Raw genomic sequence first — 24,432 nt, 5'->3', positions numbered from 1 at the left:
AAATACTCTCCTAAATCTACAGTTGAAGTCGGAAGTTTACATACACTTAGGTTGGAGTCATTAAAACTCGTTTTTTAACCACTCCACAAATTTATTTTTAACAAACTATAGTTTTGGCAAGTCGGTTAGGACATCTACTTTGTGCATGACACAAGTCATTTTTCCAACAATTGTTTACAGACAGATAATTTAATTTATAATTCACTGTATCACAATTCCAGTGGGTCAGAAGTTTACATTCACTAAGTTGACTGTGCCTTTAAACAGCTTGGAAAATTCCAGAAAATGATGTCATGGCTTTAGAAGCTTCTGATAGGCTCATTGACATCATTTGAGTCAATTGGAGGTGTACCTGTGGATGTATTTCAAGGCCTACCTTCAAACTCAGTGCCTCTTTGCTTGCCATCATGGGAACATCAAAAGAAATCAGCCAAAACCTCAGAAAAAAATTTGTAAACCTCCACAAGTCTGGTTCATCCTTGGGAGCAATTTCCAAATGCCTGAAGGTAACACGTTCATCTGTACAAACAATAGTATGCAAGTATAAACACCATGGGACCACGCAGCCGTCATTCCGCTAAGGAAGGAGACGCATTCTGTCTCCTAGACATTAATGTACTTTGGTGTGAAAAGTGCAAGTCATTCCCAGAACAACAGCAAAGGACCTTGTGAAGATGCTGGAGGAAACAGGTACAAAAGTATCTATATCCACAGTAAAACGAGTCCTATATCGACATAACCTGAAAGGTCTTTCAACAAGGAAGAATAAACAGCTCCAAAACCTCCATAAAAATCCAGACTACGGTTTGCAGCTGCACATGGGGACAAAGATCATACTTTATGGAGAAATGTCCTCTGGTCTGATGAAACAAAAATAGAACTGTTTGGCCATAATGACCATCGTTATGTTTGGAGGAAAAAGGGATAGGCTTGCAGGCCGAAGAACACCATCCCAACCGTGAAGTACGGGGGTGGCAGCATCATGTTGTGGGGGTGCTTTGCTGCAGGAGAGACTGGTGCACTTCACAAAATAGATGGCATCATGAGGAGGACACTTATGTGGATATATTGAAGCAACATCTCAAGACATCAGTCAGGAAGTTAAAGCTTGGACACAAATGGGTCTTCCAAATGGACAATGACCCCAAGCATACTTCCAAAGTTGTGGCAAAATGGCTTAAGGACAACAAAGTCAAGGTATTGGAGTGGCCATCACATAGCCTTGACCTCAATCCTATAGAAAATGTGTGGGCAGAACTGAAAAAGCGTGTGCGAGCAAGGAGGCCTACAAACCTGACTTAGTTACACCAGCTCTGTCAGGAGGAATGGGCCAAAATTCACCCAACTTGTTGTGTTAAGCTTGTGGAAGGCTACCTGAAACGTTTGACCCAAGTTAAACAATTGAAAGGCAATGCTACCAAATACTAATTGAGTGTATGTAAACTTCTGACCCACTGGGAATGTGATGAAAGAAATGAAAGCTGAAATAAATCATTCTCTCTACTATTATTCTGACATTTCACATTCTTAAAATTAAGTGGTGATCCTAACTGACCTAAAACAGGGAATTTTTACTAGGATTAAATGTCAGGAATTGTGAAAAACTGAGTTTAAATGTATTTGGCTAAGGTGTATGTAAACTTCTAACTTCAACTGTATAAGTTAATGCTTTATCATGAAGGCAATAGAATAAAGTGCTCCACCATTCCAGCTATTAAAAAATAAAAATAAAAATTATTCTCAGGCATGATGTTTGCTTGCAATCCAACCCCCTTAAGGGGCCTCCCTGTCCAACCCCTTTTTCTTGAAGTGCATAGCAGTAGGCTATCGCTTCTTCCCCAACCCCACCCCCAGTAACACTGGCCACTACTTATGTGGATCCATCAGTGTTCTGGGAAAAGCATAATCTACTGTTAATCAATACGGGATAGTGTATCATCCTATCCTCCACTGCCGTACCATGACTCAACTAACAGGATTGGACAGTAGTTTCTCCCTGCGTTTCAGCTGCGTGCAGAATTGTGCCAGGCCATGTCATGGAGGGATTTTCCTGTTGTGTGTGTGTCTGTGTACATGTCAGTGTGTGTCACGTATTTAGTTTAATACTGAATGTGCTTGACATATTAACACTTACCATGTATCCATAACAGGCTCATGTCTGTTCTGTTGTTGTTTTTTCATCCTGCCACTGAAGGGTATACTACAAAGCAGGCTCAATGACTTAGCCTGCTAACTTGCCTAAATATTCAGAAATAACTTATTTTGGGGGGAAAGAAGCAGTGCCTTCGGAAAGTATACAGACTCCTTTACTTTTTCCACGTTTTGTTACGTTACAGCCTTGTACTAAAATGGATTAAAGAGAAAAAATAATCAGCAACTACTCACAATACCCCATAATGACTAAGCAAAAACTGTTTTTTATACATTTTTGCAAATGTATATAAAAATTAAATACCTTATTTACATAAGTATTCAGACCCTTTTCTATAAGACACGAAATTGAGCTCAGGTGCATCCTGTTTCCATTGATCATCCTTGAAATGTTTCTACAACTTGATTGGAGTCCACCTGTGGTAAATTCAATTGGTTGGTCTTGATTTGGAAAGGCACACACCTCTCTATATGAGGTCCCACATTTGACAGTGCATGTCAGAGCAAAAACCAAGCCATGAGGCCAAAGGAATTGTCCATAGAGCTCAGAGACAGCATTGTGTCGAGGCACAGATCTGGGGAAGGGTACTAAAAGATGTCTGCAGCTTTGAAGGTCCCCAAGAACACAGTGGCCTCCATCATTCTTAAATGGAAGAAGTGTAGAACCACCAGGACTTCCTAGAGCTGGCCGCCCGGCCAAAGTGAGCAATCAGGGGAGAAGGGCCTTTGTCAGGGAGGTGACCAAGAACCCGATGGTCACTCTGACAGAGCTTTAGAGTTCCTCTGTGGAGGTGGGAGAACCTTCCAGAAGGACAACCATCTCTGCAGCACTCCAACAATCAGGCCTTTATGGTAGAGTGGCCAGACGGAAGCCACTCTTCAGCAAAAGGCACAAAAACCCGCTTGGAATTTGCTAAAATGCACCTAAAGACTCTCAGACCATGAGAAACACGATTCTCTGGTCTGATGAAACCAAGATGGAACACTTTGGCCTGAATGCCAAGCGTCACGTTTGGAGGAAATCTGGCACCATCCCTAAGGTGAAGCATGGTGGTAGCAGCATCATGATGTGGGGATGTTTTTTAGCGGCAGGGACTGGGAGACTAGTCAGGATTGAGGCAAAGATGAACAGAGCAAAGTACAGAGAGGTCCTTTATGAAAACCTGCTCCAGAGCTCTCAGTAACTCAGACTGGGGCGAAGTTTCACCTTCCAACAGACCAACGACCCTAAGCACAAAGCCAAGACAATGCGGTAGTGGCTTCGGGACAAGTTCTAAATGTCCTTGAGTGGTCCAGCCAGAACCCGGAATTGAACCCGATCGGACATCTCTGGAGAGACCTGAAAATAGCTCTGCAGCAACGCTCCACATCCAACCTGACAGAGCTTGAGAGGATCTGCAGAGAAGAATGGGAGAAACTCCCCAAATACAGGTGTGCCAAGTTTGTAGCTTCATACCCAAGAAGGCTCGATGCTGTAATCGCTGCCAATGGTGCTTCAACAAAGTACTGAGTAAAGGTTCTGAATACTTATGTAAATGTAATGTTTAATTTTTAAATATATATATACATTTGCAAAAATGTCTAAAAACCTGTTTTTGCTTTGTCATTATGTGCTATTGTGTGTAGATTGACGAGAAAAAACAACATTTTAATTAACGTAACAAAATGTGGAAAAGTCAAGTGATCTGAATACTTTCTGAAGGCACTGTAAGCTTGAAATGGGCATGGTCTAATTGACACAACAACTAAAAACACATATCTAAGTTTTGCATTCTTAATCAGCCAGAAGTAATTTTTTTATCAAAGCTGGCTAACTCATTGATCCTGTTTTGTAGTAGACCCTTCAGGTCTTACCTCTCCTACCCTCCTCCGAGCCACAATTAGACCACCCCCCCCTGTTTACCCAGTTGAGACTGGATTGCATTACTCTTTGAAACATAAACACAGGGACGTAATCGGTTTGTCTATTTTTCAAATGTGCAGCCGTGCAGTCAAGCAAAGCCGGCCTGACTGGGGGGTTTTCTAGGAATGTGAGGCAGAGCTGTGGTCTCCCCCCAGCCTCCCCAGCATTAGAGATCATTTCCCATGTTTGTCTATGGGTCTGCATGCATGTGCTCCCCAAAGGCTTCCTGTTGTGTTTGCTGATGATCTGGTTCCCATTGACTGAGTTGCGGACTGTGGAGGAGTCTCTCTCTTTCTGTCTTTCTGTGTCTCGTCTCTTTCTATTGTTCAGCCAACATTTAGCCACATGGTTGGCGGGGGATCTCATAATCTTAAGAAATGCAATCACTTTCTTCCACATTTTTCCCCCCTACCTTGCCTGTCTCTCTCAGGAAAGTCATTATTTGTGGATTGCAGTGTTGGCTAGGCTGAGTGGGGTTCCCACTAATAGGGGCTCATTCAGCAGGCTCATTTAGAGGGGGTAGTGTTGGAAGTTAAATAAGGGGAAAGACCTGACTGACTGACTGCTGGAGGCCTGTTGAACCTATCGCCTAGCAGGGGGGCCCTCGCTGGAGGGAGGGAGGCATCCCAGCCCAGTGCTCCCTTACTGTACATCGCACTCCGTTTTATTTTATGATGTGAAGCACTTATTAACTTGTATTGAAAAGTGGTATACAAATAGTTATTATTAACACAATTAAAGTAATTATTAGAATACACACTCCATTCTTTGTTTCTCTCTGCCTCTCTGTTTCTCTCTCCATCTCCTCTGCTTTTCTCTTTTCCTCTGCTCCTCTCTTTCTGTCTGCCTCTTTCTTGCTGCACGTTCCAGAGCTGTATACACAGCACTGAGTGAGTGAGTGAGGGCTGGAGAAGTCAGTTCCCATGAAGGACTGTCTGGGCTTTTAACGCTAACGATGCAACCACTGTTTCGGGGGATGGCAGCATCGGCTTCTGGAGGCATTCCACTCTCAGTGTCTGTCTCTATATGGCCAGAGCTTTTCAGAACAACTACTCGGGCTGCCTTGATTTCATCGCAACCGCCATCTCAAATACTGAACCAGGGAGATTTTCCAATGCCTCGCAAAGAAGGGCACCTATTGGTAGAAAAAAAAACAGACATTGAATATCCCTTTGAGCATGGTGAAGTTATTAATTGCACGTTGGAAGGTGTATCAATACACCCAGTCACTACAAAGATACAGGCGTCCTTCATAACTCACTTGCCGGAGAGGCTTGGTGACTTTAAAACAGTTACAGAGTTTATTGGCTGTGATATGAGAAAACTGAGGATGGATCAACAACATTGTAATTATTACACAATACTAACCGAAAAAAGAAAGAAGCCTGTACATATTATAAATATTCCAAAACATGCATCCTGCTTGCATCAAGGCACTGAAGTAATACTGCAAAAAATGTGGCAAAGCAATTCACTTTATGTTTGGGGCAAATCCAAAACAACACATCACTGAGTACCACTCTTCATATTTTCAAGCATGGTGGTGGCTGCATCATGTTCTGTGTATGCTAGTCATCTGCAAGACCTAGGGAGTTTTTTAGGATAAAAGAAACAGAATAGAGCCAAGCACAGGGTAATTTCTAGAGGAAAACTTGGTTCAGTCTGCTTTCCAACAGACACTGGGAGACAAATTCACATTTCAGCAGGACAATTATCTAAAAAATGAGGCCAAATATACACGGAAGTTGCCTACCAAGATGACATTGAATGTTCCTGAGTGGCTTTGTTACAGTTTTGACTTAAATTGGTTTAAAAATCTATGGCAAGAATTGAAAATGGCTATCTAGCAATGATCAACAACCAACTTGACAGAGCTTGAATAATTTTTGAATAATGGGCAAATATTGTACATTCCAGGTGTGCAAAGCTCTTAAGCAGAAATCCTATTTATTTGCATATCCGATTCGAATCTGTTATTATTATTTATTTTTTTGCAGTCTGAAAAGCCAATTATTATTATTTTTTATTTAACCTTTATTTAACTAGGCAAGTCAGTTAAGAACAAATTCTTATTTACAATGATGGCCTACCAAAAGTTCTCCTGCGGGGACGGGGGCTGGGATAAAAAAAATATACAGTTGAAGTCAGAAGTTTACATACACCTTAGCCAAATACATTTAAACTCAGTTTTTCACAATTCCTGACATTTAATCCTAGTACAAATTCCCTGTTTTAGGTCAGTTAGGATCACCACTTTATTTTAAGAATGTGAAATGTCAGAATAATAGTAGAGAGAATGATTTATTTCAGCTTTCATTTCTTTCATCACATTCCCAGTGGGTCAGAAGTTTACATACACTCAATTAGTATTTGGTAGCATTGCCTTTCAATTGTTTAACTTGGGTCAAACTTTTCTGGTAGCCTTCCACAAGCTTCCCACAATAAGTTGGGTGAATATTGGCCCATTCTTCCTGACAGAGCTGGTGTAACTGAGTCAGGTTTGTAGGCCTCCTTGCTCGCACACGCTTTTTCAGTTCTGCCCACAAATGTTCCATAGGATTGAGGTCAGGGCTTTGTGATGGCCACTCCAATACCTTGACTTTGTTGTCCTTAAGCCATTTCGCCACAACTTTGGAAGTATGCTTGGGGTCATTGTCCATTTGGAAGACCCATTTGCGACCAAGCTTCAACTTCTTGAGTGATGTCTTGAGATGTTGCTTCAATATATCCACATAATTTTCCTCCCTCATGATGCCATCTATTTTGTGAAGTGCACCAGTCCCTCCTGCAGCAAAGCACCCCCACAACATGATGCTGCCACCGTGCTTCACGGTTGGGATGGTGTTCCTCCGCTTGCAAGCCTCCCCCTTTTTCCTCCAAACATAACGATGGTCAGTCTGTTTTTTTTTTATGGCGGTTTTGGAGCAGTGGCTTCTTCCTTGCTGAGCGGCCTTTCAGGTTATGTTGATATAGGACTAGTTTTACTGTGGACAAGGTCCTTTGATGTTGTTGTCGGATTGATTTTCACTTTTCGCACCAAAGTACGTTCATCTCTAGGAGACAGAATGCGTCTCCTTCCTAAGCGGTATGACGGCTGTGTGGTCCCATGGTGTTTATACTGGCGTACTATTGTTTGTACAGATGAACGTGGTACCTTCAGGCGTTTGGAAATTGCTCCCAAGGATGAACCAGACTTGCGGAGGTCAAAATCTTTTTTTCCTGAGGTGTTGGCTGATTTATTTAGATTTTCCCATGATGTCAAGCAAATAGGCACTGAGTTTGAAGGTAGGCCTTGAAATACATCCACCGGTACACCTCCAATTGATTCAAATTATGTCAATTAGCTTATCAGAAGCTTCTAAAGCCATGACATCATTTTCTGGAATTTTCCAAACTGTTTAAAGGCACAGTCAACTTAGTGTATGTAAACTTCTGACCCACTGGAATTGTGATACAGTGAATTATAAGTGAAATAATCTGTCTGAAATCAATTGTTGGAAAAATTACTTGTGTCATGCACAAAGTAGATGTCCTAACCAACTTGCCAAAACTATAGTTTGTTAACATTACATTTGTGGAGTGGTTGAAAAACGAGTTTTAATGACTCCAACCTAAGTGTATGTAAACTTCCGACTTCAACTGTATATAGGACAAAACACACCTCAGAGACAGAGACATCACAACACTACATAAAGAGAGACCTAAGACAACAACATAGCATGGCAGCAACACATGACAACACAGCATGGTAGCAAGACCACATGACAAGAACATGGTAGCAACTCAATATGGCAGCAGCACAATATGGTAGGAGCACAAACGATGTTACAAACATTTTTGGGCACAGACAACAGCACAAAGGCAAGAAGGTAATGCAATACATCACACGAAGCAGCCACAACTGTCAGTAAGAGTGTCCATTATTGAGTCTTTGAATGAAGATATGGAGATAAAACAGTCCAGTTTGAGTATTTTTTGCAGCTCGAGGAGCGACCCAGGGATGCATGTGCTTTGGGGAACTTTAACAGAATGTGACTGGCAGAACAGGTGTTTATGTGGAGGATGAGGGCTGCAGTAGGTATCTCAGATAGGGGGGAGTGAGGCCTAAGAGGTTTTTATAAATAATCATCAACCAGTGGGTCTTGTGACTGGTATACAGAGATGACCAGTTTACAGAGGAGTTTAGAGGGCAGTGATGTGTCCTATACGGAGCATTGGTGGCAAATTTGATGGCCAAATGGTAAAGAACATCTAGCCGCTCAAGAGCACTCTTACCTGCCGATCTATAAATTAAGTCTCTGTAATCTAGCATGGGTAGGATGGTCATCTGAATCGGGGTTAATTTGGCAGCTTGGGTGAAAGCAGAGTGATTATGATAGAGGAAACCAAGTTTAGATTTAACTAGCCTGCAGCTTTGATATGTGCTGAGAGAAGGACAGTGTACCCTCTAGCCATACTCCCAAGTACTTGTATGAGGTTACTACCTCAAGCTCTAAACCCTCAGAAGTAGTAATCACAACGGTGGGGAGAGGGGGCATCCTTCTTACCAAACCACATGACCTTTGTTTTGGAGGTGTTCAGAACAAGGTTAAGGGCAGAGAAAGCTTGTTGGACACTAAGAAAGCTTTGTTGTAGAGCGTTTAACACAAACTCCGGGGAGGGGCCAGCTGATAGACAGGCAATGAGGCATGGCTGAGTCAAATAGGAATCCTGACTTAATTAAAGTGTTTCATAATAAGCTTCATAAGTTAATTAGCCTCCCTAAAAAGTCTGTGTGTGTGTGTAAATGCATGTGTGCTCGACGCAAGTGAAATCTCGGGAGAGAGGGGGGAGTGTGGTGGGGGTACCTGTGCCAGACGGGGAGACAGGCCAGGGAGAAGCTTTTTTTGGGAGGCAGATTCCTTGTAGAAAATCCCAGCTAGCTAGCTAACGTAGCTAGCAAGTCTCTGTCCACAATGTTTTTTCCCACGTGCAAAAGGAGGTCATTAGCTAGCTATATCAGTTTCGGTGAATGGTCCTTTACGACGGGCAAACAAAGTTGTCTTGTGACTGTTGTATTTTGGAGATTGCGAGGAGATTGCTGTGGATGAGTTTAGACCTGACCATCTCTGCTCTGGGAAAGAACTTCTCATCTGTTGACTTGCCCCTCTCATTGTGACTGTTGTAGGACATGGAATCTGATATTTCAAGCCACATTTCAAGTCACCTAGGTGGTTTGAAGTCTGATACAAATCTGATTCTTGGCCATGTGACTTGTGTCTGAATGGTTAAATCTGATTTATTTGCTCTCAAGTGGTTTTTAGACCGTTATTTCGTAAATCCAAAAATCATATTTTTCATCTTATCCCTTGAGGCTTTAAAGGTCTTCTTACACTATGATTTTGAACATTCTAAGCAACTGGGAAACATCCCTGGCAGACATTGTTGTCACCTTAGCTTGCTACATAACTTCTGAGTGATAGGAAGCACGATCACCACCAATAAGCCTACACCACTGCGCACACACTCGTCGTTACTATGACAACTAGCTTAGCCATGTCAGCAAATGACTGCTGTCTGAACAAACACAAATCCGATTTGGTCACTTGTAACTTGCTGTTTGGCATTTGGTATTTGAATTAGGATCCCCATTACCTGTTGCGAAAGCAGCAACTACTCTTCCTAGGGTCCACACAAAACATGACATAATACAGAACATTAATAGACCAAAACAGCTCAAGGACAGATGTTTGGACAGTCAGTAGTCCAAAACGAATTTGAAAAACAAAACTGACAATGCCTTTAAGACACATTCGGTGTCCTCTCCTCTGGATGATTGGTTTCCGGATGTTTTCTGGTGTCTCTGTGCAGGTGTTTGATGACCGCGATCAAGCGTGTCCCTCAGCAGTCTGCGCGGGTCGGCGCTGTCAACCAATTGCTTACATAAATAACTAAGTGCTCCATTGATTGGCCGGTGTGACAGGGAGCCAAAGTGCCTGCGAACTCCCCTGAACTCTCCTTTGCCAAAGCACTGACGTCACCTTATTTGATCACTTTAACGGTAATATTGGCATGTGGTTGGCCTGATGAAACAGAACAATTTAAAAAGGAAAGGAAGATACCTAGTCAGTTGTACAACTGAATGCCTTCAACTGAAATGTGTCTTCTGCATTTTACCCAACCCCTCTGAATCAGAGAGATGCAGCCTCCTTAAATCAACATGAACAGTGCCCAGGGTACAGTGAGTTAACTGCCTTGCTCAGGGGCAGAACGATAGATTTTTACCTTGTCAGCTCAGGGATTCAATCCAGCAACCTTTCGGTTACTGGCCTAACGCTCTAACCACTAGGCTACCTGCCAATTAGTTTGAGTTGAAGTGGTACACACTCATGATCTTGACGATGTTTCGGTTTAATGAGTTTGAGGAAATGCATATCTTGTTGGCCTTTTGACCTCTTAGAGAAGTAATATTCTTTCTCTGTTTAACTTGCTCTCTCTCACGCACACACACACACACACACACACACACACACACACACACACACACACACACACACACACACACACACACACACACACACACACACACACACACACACACACACACACACACACACACACACACACACACACACACACACACTGACCTTTATGTGTCACCATTCCCAATTAAAACAAGACAGGAACATGACATGTTCTCCAAGGCTACTCAGTCACGTATCATCAGACCCTCGCCGCCGCGACTCTTCCGGTGGCGGAGGTGATTAAACCTGTGAGCCCCCAGTGTGTGACGATTCCGGGGCGGACATCGGGGGGGGGGGGACATGCACAGGGGTGGTAGCAACAGACATCTTGGAGCCTGGATAACTCAGGGCGTCACAGAAGGGCGATGTACGGAAGATAATTGCATTTGTCTCACCTGTTACCTTTCACAGGCCTTCAAGAGCGCCACGATGAGCTCATACTGGTGTGCAGGCAAGGGAGATGTCATCGACAACTGGTGTCGCTGTGACCTGAGTGCCTTCAGCAAAGACGGCCTTCCCAACTGCAGTCCCCTGAGGCAGCCTGTGTAAGTCAGAGCCTACCTCCCATCTATCCAAGCCTAGGGAGAAATGTTGGAGTTGTAACAACCATCCCTAGGGGTGAGACCAACCTTTAATTGCTATAGGCCAGTCCAAACACCCCAGTGCTCACTCTCAAGAAATAACAGTGTATCTTGTTCTCTTACCCCAGCTCTGTTTTGAGTCATCATACACCCCAGCTATTGAAACCATCAGAACTTTTGGAGAGAGATACAAGGCATTGGATGAGCAATGACTCTCCGGTGGATTTCCACATTAAATTGAATGGACCTACTTGCTTGTTTGATTTGTCGAATGGATGCATTGATGATTCCAACTTGCTCCCTATATCTGGTCTCAACATTTTATTAACAGACTCTTAGGGTTGCTTTCCCCGACACAAAGTAAGCCTAGTCCTGGACTAAAAACACTTTTAACTGAGATTCTCAGGAGTAAGCTCAATGTTCCCGGGGAACTAGTCCTCAGTGCTGTTGACTTCAAATATTGTTATTGAATTAAAGTGACCCACCTCCTTCCTCTCTCTGTCTGTGTCAGGCTCAGACTGGCCCCTCACCTAGAGCCCTCCAGCACCATGGTGGCCCTGGAGTGGCTGGATGTGGAGCCCCTGATTGGCTACAAGGTGTCTGATTACATCATCCAGCATAAGCGGGTGGAGGACCCCTCGGAGGCAGAGATCTACACAGGTAGGTAGGCCGCTAGTATATTTAACTTTGGTCCAACCTACATCAGTTATTGACAATTGTTTATCCTATGACAAAGCCAAAGGGACATTAATGAGCTCATTTACCAGTGACGAGCCACATTATCTAACTGTTTGCTCTGCTGATCTGCGGAGGCCTGCTCTCACAGACAAGGTTAGACACTTGGTAGGTGAACCGGAGGGAAGAACGGGGGGAAAGGAGGTGGGTGGTGTGTGGGAGAGGGAAGACAGGAGAGGATGAGCGGATGAGGCTAGGCTATGTGACAGGGGCCATAATTAACGCTGACCCCTACGTGTGTAAGTCTGGGGTAGTGAGTCAGAGCTTTGGGTGATAGGGATTTAATAAAGGAGAAGAGATGAGGTGTGTTGGTGGAAATAGCCAGCTTTAGTCATCGGCCACGCGGACAGGCGATCATTCACACCTGGGAGGAGGAGAGCTGATGAGCCGGGCCCAAAAGCCGGAGCGGGCACAGATAGGCATCCTGGCAGGGGTGTGGTAGGAACAGGGCAGATGGCGTTTGTGTGACTCACCTCTGCGTCAGAGCAGTCCAGGATACAGATGAGAATGTGAACAATATCTTTCTCTCTATTTACCTCTTTATCTTCTATTGCAATGTCTCTCTCCTTCTCTGTTTTCTTAGTCTATAGTGTGTCACTTTCACTGTTATTGTCTCTCATCTCTCTCTTGTTCTCTTTCTCTCTCTCTCTCCAACTCTCTTTCAAACTCTCTAAATTCCTCCAGAAAGCCAAGAAAAGTTGGACTGACATTGATTTGTCTGTAGTAAAAAAGCCCTGACTTTTATTGTATGTGTGTGTGTGTGTGTTCCCTGAAACACATGTTGCAATCACAACAAAGGATTTCATTGTTGGGGGAGTCTTGGATTCCCAGATATCATCTTGGTGTGTGTAATCAAGGTGAGAAGGGGAGAGAAGCGTTGGCATGGCATCGCTTAGGTTCTCTCTATTGGAAACTTCTTCTGGGTCGTCTATAATAAACCATCAAAACAACCCTTTGAGTGGCTCCCAGTTTTACAGGAGGGATGGAATCAAACCCTCCATTGTTCTCCAAACTGGGGGATCTACCGTGCTGATACAAAGTTGGACGTGGTCGGAGAGGGGGATTTATGGAATAATGGGGACTTGTTAAAATTAGGAATTATTCTCTCCAAGATTTAGGAAGAGGAGACTGTCTGCCCGGCCAGTGATAACCTAACCTGCTTAGGGGAAAGACAACAAGTGTCAGCGAGTTCAGATGGCTACGCAAATCCGGACTGTTTTTTCACAATGTCCAATTCCATCCATGGAAATTCATATCCTCTATACCCATGGCGAATCGTTTGGTTTCAAGACCTTGCATTGAAGTCCTTTCTAGGGGAAGAAAAAGTTGTTTTATTTCAAAAACAGAACCGGTATAGATATAAAGAGCCCCAGTCCCTGATCACCTGGAGGCTTTAAACCACAGATGAGACTTCCACAGAGAAGCACCGGATGATCAAAAGCAGACCGCTCCGATCTGGGCCACACCCCAGCTTTCATACACCTGCCAAGTGAATTGAGTGCTCTTCAAAACTGGAGTCAGTTTAATACCTCATATATCTGAAGTTTTGTAGCAGGTATGTGTCCCTCCAGTAGTTAAATCCATTGGAAACTAAATGGCTTTTGCATTAAAAAATATACCTACATCGGCAAGATATGAAAGTCCATGGGCTTTAGGCGGTATTGGGTTGGTCAGGTGAAGCAACATCCACATTAGGTTGTTTGATACAGATAAAATCAGTCATGTCAAAAGGATTCGTTAGGCTTGGAACGACTTTGGAGATATTGAGGAGGTATTAAAGTAGGATTGGATGGATTGCACCTTGGGTTGAAAACTCAAAAAGGCAATTATCTTCTAGTCTTCACCTGACCCGCACCTTGGGATTTTTTTTTTTATATATACATTATCCTAAGCATAACCTTCTACAACTCCCTATTTTGTATGATCCTATTCCTATGTTCCCTGTTGACATACAGTACCATTCAAATGTTTGGACACACCTACTCATTCCAGGGTTTTTCTTTATTTGTACTATTTTATACATTGTAGAATACTAGTGAAGACATCAAATCTATTAAATAACACATATGGAATCATGTAGTAAGCAAAAAAGTGTTAAACAAATCAAAATATATTTTATATTCTTCAAAGTAGCCACTCTTTGCCTTGATTACAGCTTTTCACACTCTTGGGATTCTCTCAACCAGCTTCATGAGGTAGTCACCTGGAAGTAATTTTAATTAACAGGTGTGCCTTGTTAAAAGTTAATTTGTGGAATTTCTTTCCTTCTTAATGCCTTTGAGCTAATCAGTTGTGTTGTGACAAGGTAGGGGGGTATACAGAAGATAGCCCTATTTTGTAAAAGACCAAGTCCATATTATGGCAAGAACAGCTCAAATAATCAAAGACAAAGGGCAGTCCATCATTACTTTAAGACATGAAGGTCAGACAATCCGTAAAATTGCAAGAACCTTGAAAGTTTCTTCACGTGCAGTCGCAAAAACCATCAAGAGCTATGATGAAACTGGCTCTCATGAGGCCCGCCACAGGAAAGGAAGACCCAGAATTACCTCTGCTGCAGAGAATATGTTCATTAGAGTTACCAGCCTCAGAAATTGCAGGCCAAATAAATGCTTCACAGAGTTAAAGTAACAGATACGTCTCAACATCTACTGTTCAGAGGAGACTGTGTGAATCAAGCCTTCATGGTTCGATTTGCTACAAAGAAACAACTACTAAAGGAGACCAATGACAAGAAGAGACTTGTTTGGGCCAAGAAACACGAGCAATGGACATTAGACCAGTGGAAATCTGTCCTTCGGTCTAATGAGTCCAAATGTGAGATTTTTGGTTCCAATCGCTGTGTCTTTGTGAGATGCAGAGTAGGTGAACGGATGATCTCCGTATGTGTGGTTCCCACCGAGAAGCATGGAGGAGGAGTTGTGATGGTGTGGACGTGCTTTGCTGGTGACACTGTCTATTATTTATTTCAAATTCAAGTCACCCTTAACCAGCATGGCTACCACAGCATTCTGCAGCGATACGCCATCCCATCTGGTTTGCGCTTAGTGGGACTATCATTTGTTTTTCAACAGGACAATGGCTCAAAAAACACCTCCAGGCTGTGTAAGGGCTATTTGACCAAGAAGGAGAGTGATAGAGTGCTGTATCAAATTACATGTCCACAACACAATTGAGATGGTTTGGGATGAGTTGGACCTCAGAGTGAAGGAAAAGCAGCCAACAAGTGCTCAGCATATGTGGGAACTCCTTCAAGAATGTTTGCAAAGCATTCCTCATGATGCTGGTTGAGAGAATGCCAAGAGTGTGCAAAGCTGCCATCAAGGCAAAGGGTGGCTACTTTGAAGAATCTAAAATATAAAATGTATGTTGCTTTGTTTAACACTTTTTTGGTTACTACATGATTCCATATGAGTTATTTCATAGTTTTGATGACTTCACTATTATTCAACAATGTAGAAAATATTAAAAATAAAGAAAAACACTTGAATGAGTAGGTGTGTCAACTTTTGACTGGTACTGTATATTCCCATATCTTCTGCTGTACTACTCCCTTCTTTTATCCGTCTCATCTTGTTCTTTGGGAGGCTTAGTGAGAGCAAGCTGTAGCACCACCCTGATCTGATCTCACATCTGCACGAACCATCAACACCTATCTCCCTTTTCAATTCTCAATCCTCAAATCTGTCTTTTACTCAAATCAAACCAGAGAGAAAACCTACTCTCCCTGGCAAGGTCAAGAGCAGCAGCAGTGATGGACTGAGATGGACTGACTCTCTTTGAAATGCTTGGACAGTGGCCTAGTCGGCCTAGTCCTCAGTACATAAACACTACCGTTTATATGCTCGCGATCCGCCCGATCTACGATCCCCCCCTGGCAGACCATCAGTCAGCCTTGGGTCCCCACAGGTAAGGGCATGAGGCCCAGTCTCAGAGCCTGAAGGGGAACCTAAAAGCCCCCTATCCTTTGAATGGCAATAAGCAGCCACATCCCCATTCCTCTCTGATTGTTTACCTCTTCTCTTAGAGATATTTATCATCCCCTGGTTCTTAGACCAACAACAAATCAAATGAAATTTTATTTGTCACGTGTTTCGTCAACAAAAGGTGTAGACTAACAGTGAAATGCTCACTTATTGGCCCTTCTGAACATAGCAGAGATTAAAAAAGAGAAATAATAGAAAAATAATAACACAAGGAATAAATACACAATGAGTAACGCTAACTTGGCTGTATACAGTGCATTCAAGAAAGTATTCAGACCCTTTCACCTTTTCCGCATTTTGTTATGTTAATGCCTCATTCTAAAATGGATCTACACACAATACCCCATAAAGACAAATCGAAAACAGTTTTTTTGAGTATTCAGACCCTTTGCTATGAGACTCGAAATTGAGCTCAGGTGCATCCTGTTTCCATGGACCATCCTTGGGATGTTTCGACAACTTGATTGGAGTCCTCCTGTGGTAAATTAACTTGATTGGATCTGAGAAACAAGAATCTCTGGTCTGATGAAACCAAGATTGAACTCTTTGGCCTGCATATGCGCCAAGCGTCACGTCTGGAGGAAACCTGGCACCATCCCTAAGGTGAAGCATGGTGATGGCAGGACCTTGCTGTGGATATGTTTTTCAGGGGCAGGGACTGGGGGACTAGTCAGGATCGAGGCAAAGATTAACACAGCAAAGTACAACGACATCCTTGATGAAAACCTGCTCCAGAGCGCTCAGGACCTCAGACTAGGGGCGACGGTTCACCATCCAACAGGACAACGACCCTAAGCACACAGTCAAGACAACGCAGGAGTGGCTTCGGGACAAGACTCTGAATGTCCTTGAGTGGCCCAGCCATAGCTCGGACTTGAACCCTGTCTAACATCTCTGGAGAGACCTGAAAAAAGCTGTGCAGCAACACTCCCCGTCCAACCTGACAGAGCTTGAAAGGATCTGCAGTTAAAAATGGGAGAAACTCCCCAAATACAGTTGTGCCAAGCTTGTAGCGTCATACCCAAGAAGACCCAACGCTGTAATCTCTGCCAAAGGTGCTTCAACAAAGTACTGAGGAAAGGGTCTGAATAGTTACAGTTGAAGTCGGAAGTTTACAAACACTTAGGTTGGAGTCATTAACACTTGTTTTTCAACCACTCCACTAATTTCTTTTTAACAAACTATAGTTTTGGCAAGTATGTTAGGACATCTACTTTGTGCATGACACAAGTCATTTTTCCAACAATTGTTTACAGACAGATTATTTCACTTATAATTCACTGTATCACAATTCCTGTGGGTCAGAAGTTTACATACACTAAGCTGACTGTGCCTTTAAACAGCTTGGAAAATTCCAGAAAATTATATCATGGATTTAGAAGCTTCTGATAGGCCAATTGACATCATTTGAGTCAATTTGAGGTGTACCTGTGGATGTATTTCAAGGCCTACCTTCAAACTCAGTGCCTCTTTGCTTGACATCATGGGAAAATCAAAAGAAATCAGCCAAGACCTCAGAAAAAAAATTGTAGACCTCCACAAGTCTGGTTCATCCTTGGGAGCAATTTCTAAACGCCTGAAGGTACCACGTTCATCTGTACAAACAATAGTACGCAAGTATAAACACCATGGGACCACACAGCCGTCATACCGCTCAGGAAGGAGACGCGTTCTGTTTCCTAGAGACGAACGTACTTTGGTTTGAAAAGTGCAAATCAATTCCAGAACAACAGCAAAGGACCTTGTGAAGATGCTGGAGGAAACAGGTACAAAAGTATCTATATCCACAGTAAAACAAGTCCTATATCGACATAACCTGAAGGGCCGCTCAGCAATGAAGAAGCCACTGCTTCAAAACCGCCATAAAAAAGCCAGACTACAGTTTGCAGCTGCACATGGGGGCAAAGTTTGTACTTTTTGGCGAAAAGTCCTCTGGTCCGACGAAACAAAAATAGAACTGTTTGGCCATAATGACCATCATTATGTTTGGAGTAAAAAGGGGGAGGCTTGCAAGCCCGAAGAACACCATCCCAACCGTGAAGCCTGGGGGTGGCAGCTTCATGTTGTGGGGGTGCTTTGCTGCAGGAGAGACTGGTGCACTTCACAAAATAGATGGCATCATGAGGCAGGACACTTATGTGGATACAGTGGGGCAAAAAAGTATTTAGTCAGCCACCAATTGTGCAAGTTCTCCCACTTAAAAAGATAAGAGAGGCCTGTAATTTTCATCATAGGTACACTTCAACTATGACAGACAAAATGAGAAAAAGAATCCAGAAAATCACATTGTAGGATTTTGAATGAATTTATTTGCAAATTATGGTGGAAAATAAGTATTTCATTTCATTCATATTTTACTTTAGTGTCTTTAGATATTTTTGTCAGATGTTACTATGGAATACTGAAGTATATTTACAAGCATTTCATAAGTGTTGAAGGCTTTTATTGACAATTACATGAAGTTGATGCAAAGAGTCAATATTTGCAGTGTTGACCCTTCTTTTTCAAGACCTCTGCAATCCGCCCTGGCATGCTGTCAGTTAACTTCTGGGCCACATCCTGACTGATGGCAGCCTATTCTTGCATAATCAATGCTTGTAGTTTGTCAGAATTTGTGGGTTTTTGTTTGTCCACCCGCCTCTTGAGGATTGACCACAAGTTCTCAATGGGATTAAGGTCTGGAGAGTTTCCTGGCCATGGACCCAAAATATCGATGTTTTGTTTCCCGAGCCACTTAGTTATCACTTTTGCCTTATGACAAGGTTCTCCATTATGCTGGAAAAGGCATTGTTTGTCACCAAACTGTTCCTGGATAGTTGGGAGAAGTTGCTCTCGGAGGATGTGTTGGTACCATTCTTTATTCATGGCTGTGTTCTTAGGCAAAATTGTGAGTGAGCTCACTTCCTTGACTGAGAAGCAACCCCACACATGAATGGTCTCAGGATGCTTTACACAGGACTGATGGTAGCGCTCACCTTGTCCTCTCCGGACAAGCTTTTTTCTGGATGCCCCAAACAATCGGAAAGGGGATTCATCAGAGAAAATGACTTTACCCCAGTCCTCAGCAGTCCAATCCCTGTACCTTTTGCAGAATATCAGTCTGTCCCTGATGTTTTTCCTGGAGAGAAGTGGCTTCTTTGCTGCCCTTCTTGACACCAGGCCATCCTCCAAAAGTCTTCGCCTCACTGTGCGTGCAGATGCACTCACACCTGGCTGCTGCCATTCCTGAGCAAGCTCTGTACTGGTGGTGCCCCGATCCCGCAGCTGAATCAACTTTATGAGAGTGTCCTGGCGCTTGCTGGACTTTCTTGGGCGCCCTTGAAGCCTTCTTCACAACAATTGAACCACTCTCCTTGAAGTTCTTGATGATCCGATAAACGGTTGATTTAGGTGCAATCTTACTGGCAGCAATATCCTTGCCTGTGAAGCCCTTTTTGTGCAAAGCAATGATGATGGCACGTGTTTCCTTGCAGGTAACCATGGTTGACAGAGGAAGAACAATGATTCCAAACACCACCCTCCTTTTGAAGCTTCCAGTCTGTTATTCGAACTCAATTAGCATGACAGAGTGAGCTCCAGCCTTGTCCTCGTCAACACTCACATCTGTGTTAACGAGAGAATCACTGACAAGATGTCAGCTGGTCCTTGTGTGGCAGGGCTGAATTGCAGTGGACATGTTTTTGGGGGATTCAGTTCATTTGCATGGCAAAGAGGGACTTTGCAATTAATTGCATTTCATCTGAGCACTCTTCATAACATTCTGGAGTATATGAAAATTGCCATCATACAAACTGATGTGAAAATTTTTGTGAAAATTTTGTGACTTTGTGAAAATGTATATTTTTTGTCATTGTCAAAACTTTTGTCATTGTCAAAACTTACAGTTGAATACTTTTTTCGACTGTATATGCATCAGATGCATGAATAAATGTTTGTGGAAATATATTTAAAAAATATATATTAAAGAAATTGTTATTTGTTTAGATAAAGTCAAGGAAAAGTTTTGTATAATTCTGCTACGTCCTAGAAAAAAATGTAGGCCTATAGCCTATTTGGGTTTCCCTTACAGTAAAAACACATTACCCACAGGCGAGCCAGGCCATGCCAATCAAAATGAGTTTTTCCCCACAAAGGGGCTTTCTGTGGTCTTTTCCCCACAGAAATGCTCCTCAACATGAATGAATTGATGCTCCTTTCCCTGCATCTGTCAATTACAAGATGTGCCCATCCCTTCATGTACAATATGACAACTGATAACTCATCAGATTATTGTCAATTTAATCTTGTCTATAGGCTAACTCTTATTATGTGTTAAATTTGTTTCGATATAGTTTAGATGTAGTTTCGATGGGTCGGCTGTGCAGGCTGACTGGCATCGTTTGTTTTCCGCTCATCAACTTGGATAGAGTCAAGGGAATGTTATGCATTATTCTAAAGGCCTACGGCAACGCGTAGAATGTTTTCATTTCCCTTACAATAAATTTGATTAGGAATAGAGTTACAGTAAATAAAACAATCCTGTAACACGAAGGTAAAACGTAAAAGTGAATGGTCTCCACCCGCAAGGCGCGTGGCCAAATTATTAACATGAGCGCCAATGCTCATAAATAGGCATAACACAAACTAATCATTACACTGTTGTTCTAAATGAAATCAACCTCTTCACTCTCATCATTCAGTTAGGCCTAATTTAAGTTTGATTGTGAAGTAACTTGCACAATTATCGCCCATTCCATCCAGTTGTCATTCATCCAGTGGGCTGGCATCGTTTGCTTCCCTGGATAGAGCCAAGGATATGTTTTGCATTACGCTAAAGGCCAACTGCAACATGTAGAATGTTTATTTTATTTCCCTTAAAATACATTTGATTAGAGTTACAGTAAATAAAACAGTCCCATAACAGCTTATTTTTACAAAGCAAATGGCATCAACCAGCAAGGCGCGCAGGGTCAAATTATTTGCAGCTGATAAATAGGCATAACACAAACTCATCATTACACTATTGTCTTTCTAAATAATATTTCACCCTTCTTATCATTCAGTTAGGCCTGATTTAGACAGACGCATTAGTGCCTGACTGGGTACAAATGCCCTACTGCACATTGTCTTGGAGGGTTAAGTTGGGAATAGGTGCTTCATCGTACCACTTCCATATTGAGCGCGTCACTGGTACTTCCTGTTTGAGTTTTTGCTTGTAATCAGGGATCAGGAGGATAGAGTTACGGTCAGATTTTCCAAATGGAGGGTGAGGGAGAGTTTTGTGTGTGTTTCTGTGTGTGAAGTAAAGGTGATCTAGAGTTTTGTATGTGTCTCTGTGTGTGGCGTAAAGGTGATCTAGAGTTTTGTATGTGTTTCTGTGTGTGGCGTAAAGGTGATCTAGAGTTTTATATGTGTTTCTGTGTGTGGCGTAAAGGTGATCTAGAGTTTTGTATGTGTCTCTGTGTGTGGCGTAAAGGTGATCTAGAGTTTTGTATGTGTTTCTGTGTGTGAAGTAAAGGTGATCTAGAGTTTTGTATGTGTTTCTGTGTGTGGCGTAAAGGTGATCTAGAGTTTTGTATGTGTTTCTGTGTGTGGAGTAAAGGTGATCTAGAGTTTTGTATGTGTTTCTGTGTGTGGAGTAAAGGTGATCTAGAGTTTTGTATGTGTTTCTGTGTGTGGAGTAAAGGTGATCTAGAGTTTTGTATGTGTTTCTGTGTGTGGAGTAAAGGTGATCTAGAGTTTTGTATGTGTCTCTGTGTGTGGCGTAAAGGTGATCTAGAGTTTTGTATGTGTTTCTGTGTGTGGAGTAAAAGTGATCTAGAGTTGTAGCCTCTAGTTGCACAGGTGACATGCTGGTAAAAATGAAGTAAGATCATCACCAGGAGTGCCACCTCTGGATGTACATTTTCTTGTTTGCTTATGGCCCTATACAGCTCTTTGAGTGTGGTCTTAGTGCCAGCATCTGTTTGTGGTGGTAAATACATGAAAAATGAAAGGAAAACGCCACACACTTCTGCTCATGCTCCAATGTGATTTTATTATAATGTTTCGAGCCTTAGGTCTTCATTGGGCATCCATATCCCAGATGGGGGCGGAATGTCCTATATATAGGTGCAGTGCTCAGTGACATCACTTCCTGAAACAGGAAGTAAAAATATATAATATAGGTTCACATTATTGACATTCAATGTATCAAAATATGAAATCGAATTTTATTGGTCAAATACATATTTAGCAGATTTTATTACGGGCGTAGTGAAATGCTTGTAAATGAGTAATGGGATCAATATATATATATATATACACAGTGGGGAGAACAAGTATTTGATACACTGCCGATTTTGCAGGTTTTCCTACTTACAAAGCATGTAGAGGTCTGTAATTTTTTATCATAGGTACACTTCAACTGTGAGAGACGGAATCTAAAACAAAAATCCAGAAAATCACATTGTATAATTTTTAAGTAATTAATTTGCATTTTATTGCATGACATAAGTATTTGATACATCAGAAAAGCAGAACTTAATATTTGGTACAGAAACCTTTGTTTGCAATTACAGAGATCATACGTTTCCTGTAGTTCTTGACCAGGTTTGCACACACTGCAGCAGGGATTTTGGCCCACTCCTCCATACAGACCTTCTCCAGATCCTTCAGGTTTCGGGGCTGTCGCTGGGCAATACGGACTTTCAGCTCCCTCCAGAGATTTTCTATTGGGTTCAGGTCTGGAGACTGGCTAGGCCACTCCAGGACCTTGAGATGCTTCTTACGGAGCGACTCCTTAGTTGCCCTGGCTGTGTGTTTCGGGTCGTTGTCATGCTGGAAGACCCAGCCACGACCCATCTTCAATGCTCTTACTGAGGGAAGGAGGTTGTTGGCCAAGATCTCGCGATACATGGCCCCATCCATCCTCCCCTCAATACGGTGCAGTCGTCCTGTCCCCTTTGCAGAAAAGCATCCCCAAAGAATGATGTTTCCACCTCCATGCTTCACGGTTGGGATGGTGTTCTTGGGGTTGTACTCATCCTTCTTCTTCCTCCAAACACGGCGAGTGGAGTTTAGACCAAAAAGCTCTATTTTTGTCTTATCAGACCACATGTCCTTCTCCCATTCCTCCTCTGGATCATCCAGATGGTCATTGGCAAACTTCAGACGGGCCTGGACATGCGCTGGCTTGAGCAGGGGGACCTTGCGTGCGCTGCAGGATTTTAATCCATGACAGCGTAGTGTGTTACTAATTGTTTTCTTTGAGACTGTGGTCCCAGCTCTCTTCATGTCATTGACCAGGTCCTGCCGTGTAGTTCTGGGCTGATCCCTCACCTTCCTCATGATCATTGATGCCCCACGAGGTGAGATCTTGCATGGAGCCCCAGACCGAGGGTGATTCACCGTCATCTTGAACTTCTTCCATTTTCTAATAATTGCGCCAACAGTTGTTGCCTTCTCACCAAGCTGCTTGCCTATTGTCCTGTAGCCCATCCCAGCCTTGTGCAGGTCTACAATTTTATCCCTGATGTCCTTACACAGCTCTCTGGTCTTGGCCATTGTGGAGAGGTTGGAGTCTGATTGAGTGTGTGGACAGGTGTCTTTTATACAGGTAACAAGTTCAAACAGGTGCAGTTAATGCAGGTAATGAGTGGAGAACAGGAGGGCTTCTTAAAGAAAAACTAACAGGTCTGTGAGAGCCGGAATTCTTACTGGTTGGTAGGTGATCAAATACTTATGTCATGCAATAAAATGCAAATGAATTACTTAAAAATCATACAATGTGATTTTCTGGATTTTTGTTTTAGATTCCGTCTCTCACAGTTGAAGTGTACCTATGATAAAAATGACAGACCTCTACATTAGAGGTCGACCGATTATGATTTTTCAATGCCGATACCGATTATTGGAGGACCAAAAAAGCCGATACCGATTAATCGGACGATTTTATTTATTTATTTGTAATAATGACAATTACAACAACACTGAATGAACACTTATTTTAACTTAATATAATACATCACTAAAATCAATTTAGCCTCAAGTAAATAATGAAACATGTTCAATTTGGTTTAAATAATGCAAAAACAAAGTGTTGGAGAAGAAAGTAAAAGTGCAATATGTGCTATGTAAGGAAGCCAACGTTTCAGTTCCTTGCTCAGAACATGAGAACATAAGAAAGCTGGTGGTTCCTTTTAACATGAGTCTTCAATATTCCCAGGTGAGAAGTTTTAGGTTGTAGTTATTATAGGAATTATAGGACTATTTCCCTCTATACCATTTGTATTTCATATACCTTTGACTATTGGATATTCTTTTAGGCACTATAGTATTGCAAGTGTAACAGTATAGCTTCCGTCCCTCTCCTCGCTGGGCTCGAACCAGCAACACAACGACAACAGCCACCATCGAAGCAGCGTTACCCATGCAGAGCAAGGGGAACTACTAGAAGGCTCAGAGCGAGTGATGTTTGAAACGCTATTAGCGCGCGCTAACTAGCTAGCCATTTCACTTCGGTTACACCAGCCTCATCTCGGGAATTGATAGGCTTGAAGTCATAAACAGCGCAATGCTTGACGCACAACGAAGAGCTGCTGGCAAAACGCACG

General features: G+C 42.6%; 1 protein-coding gene across 1 annotated transcript in view; it reads left to right on the top strand.

The window, feature by feature from the left end:
* Window positions 1-24,432, top strand: part of LOC139552308 (astrotactin-2-like) — a 547,772-nt gene that overhangs the window by 447,844 nt on the left and 75,496 nt on the right. Inside the window, exons 18-19 of the mRNA XM_071363924.1 lie at window positions 10,969-11,102; window positions 11,650-11,798. Coding sequence (XP_071220025.1) covers window positions 10,969-11,102; window positions 11,650-11,798 — 283 coding nt within the window. The remainder of the gene's footprint in view (window positions 1-10,968; window positions 11,103-11,649; window positions 11,799-24,432) is intronic.

This window comes from Salvelinus alpinus, chromosome 24, assembly GCF_045679555.1.
Source record: "Salvelinus alpinus chromosome 24, SLU_Salpinus.1, whole genome shotgun sequence".
Taxonomy (NCBI): domain Eukaryota; kingdom Metazoa; phylum Chordata; class Actinopteri; order Salmoniformes; family Salmonidae; genus Salvelinus; species Salvelinus alpinus.
Note: the sequence above shows the minus strand (reverse complement) of the source record. Positions and strands in the feature narration are given on the sequence as shown.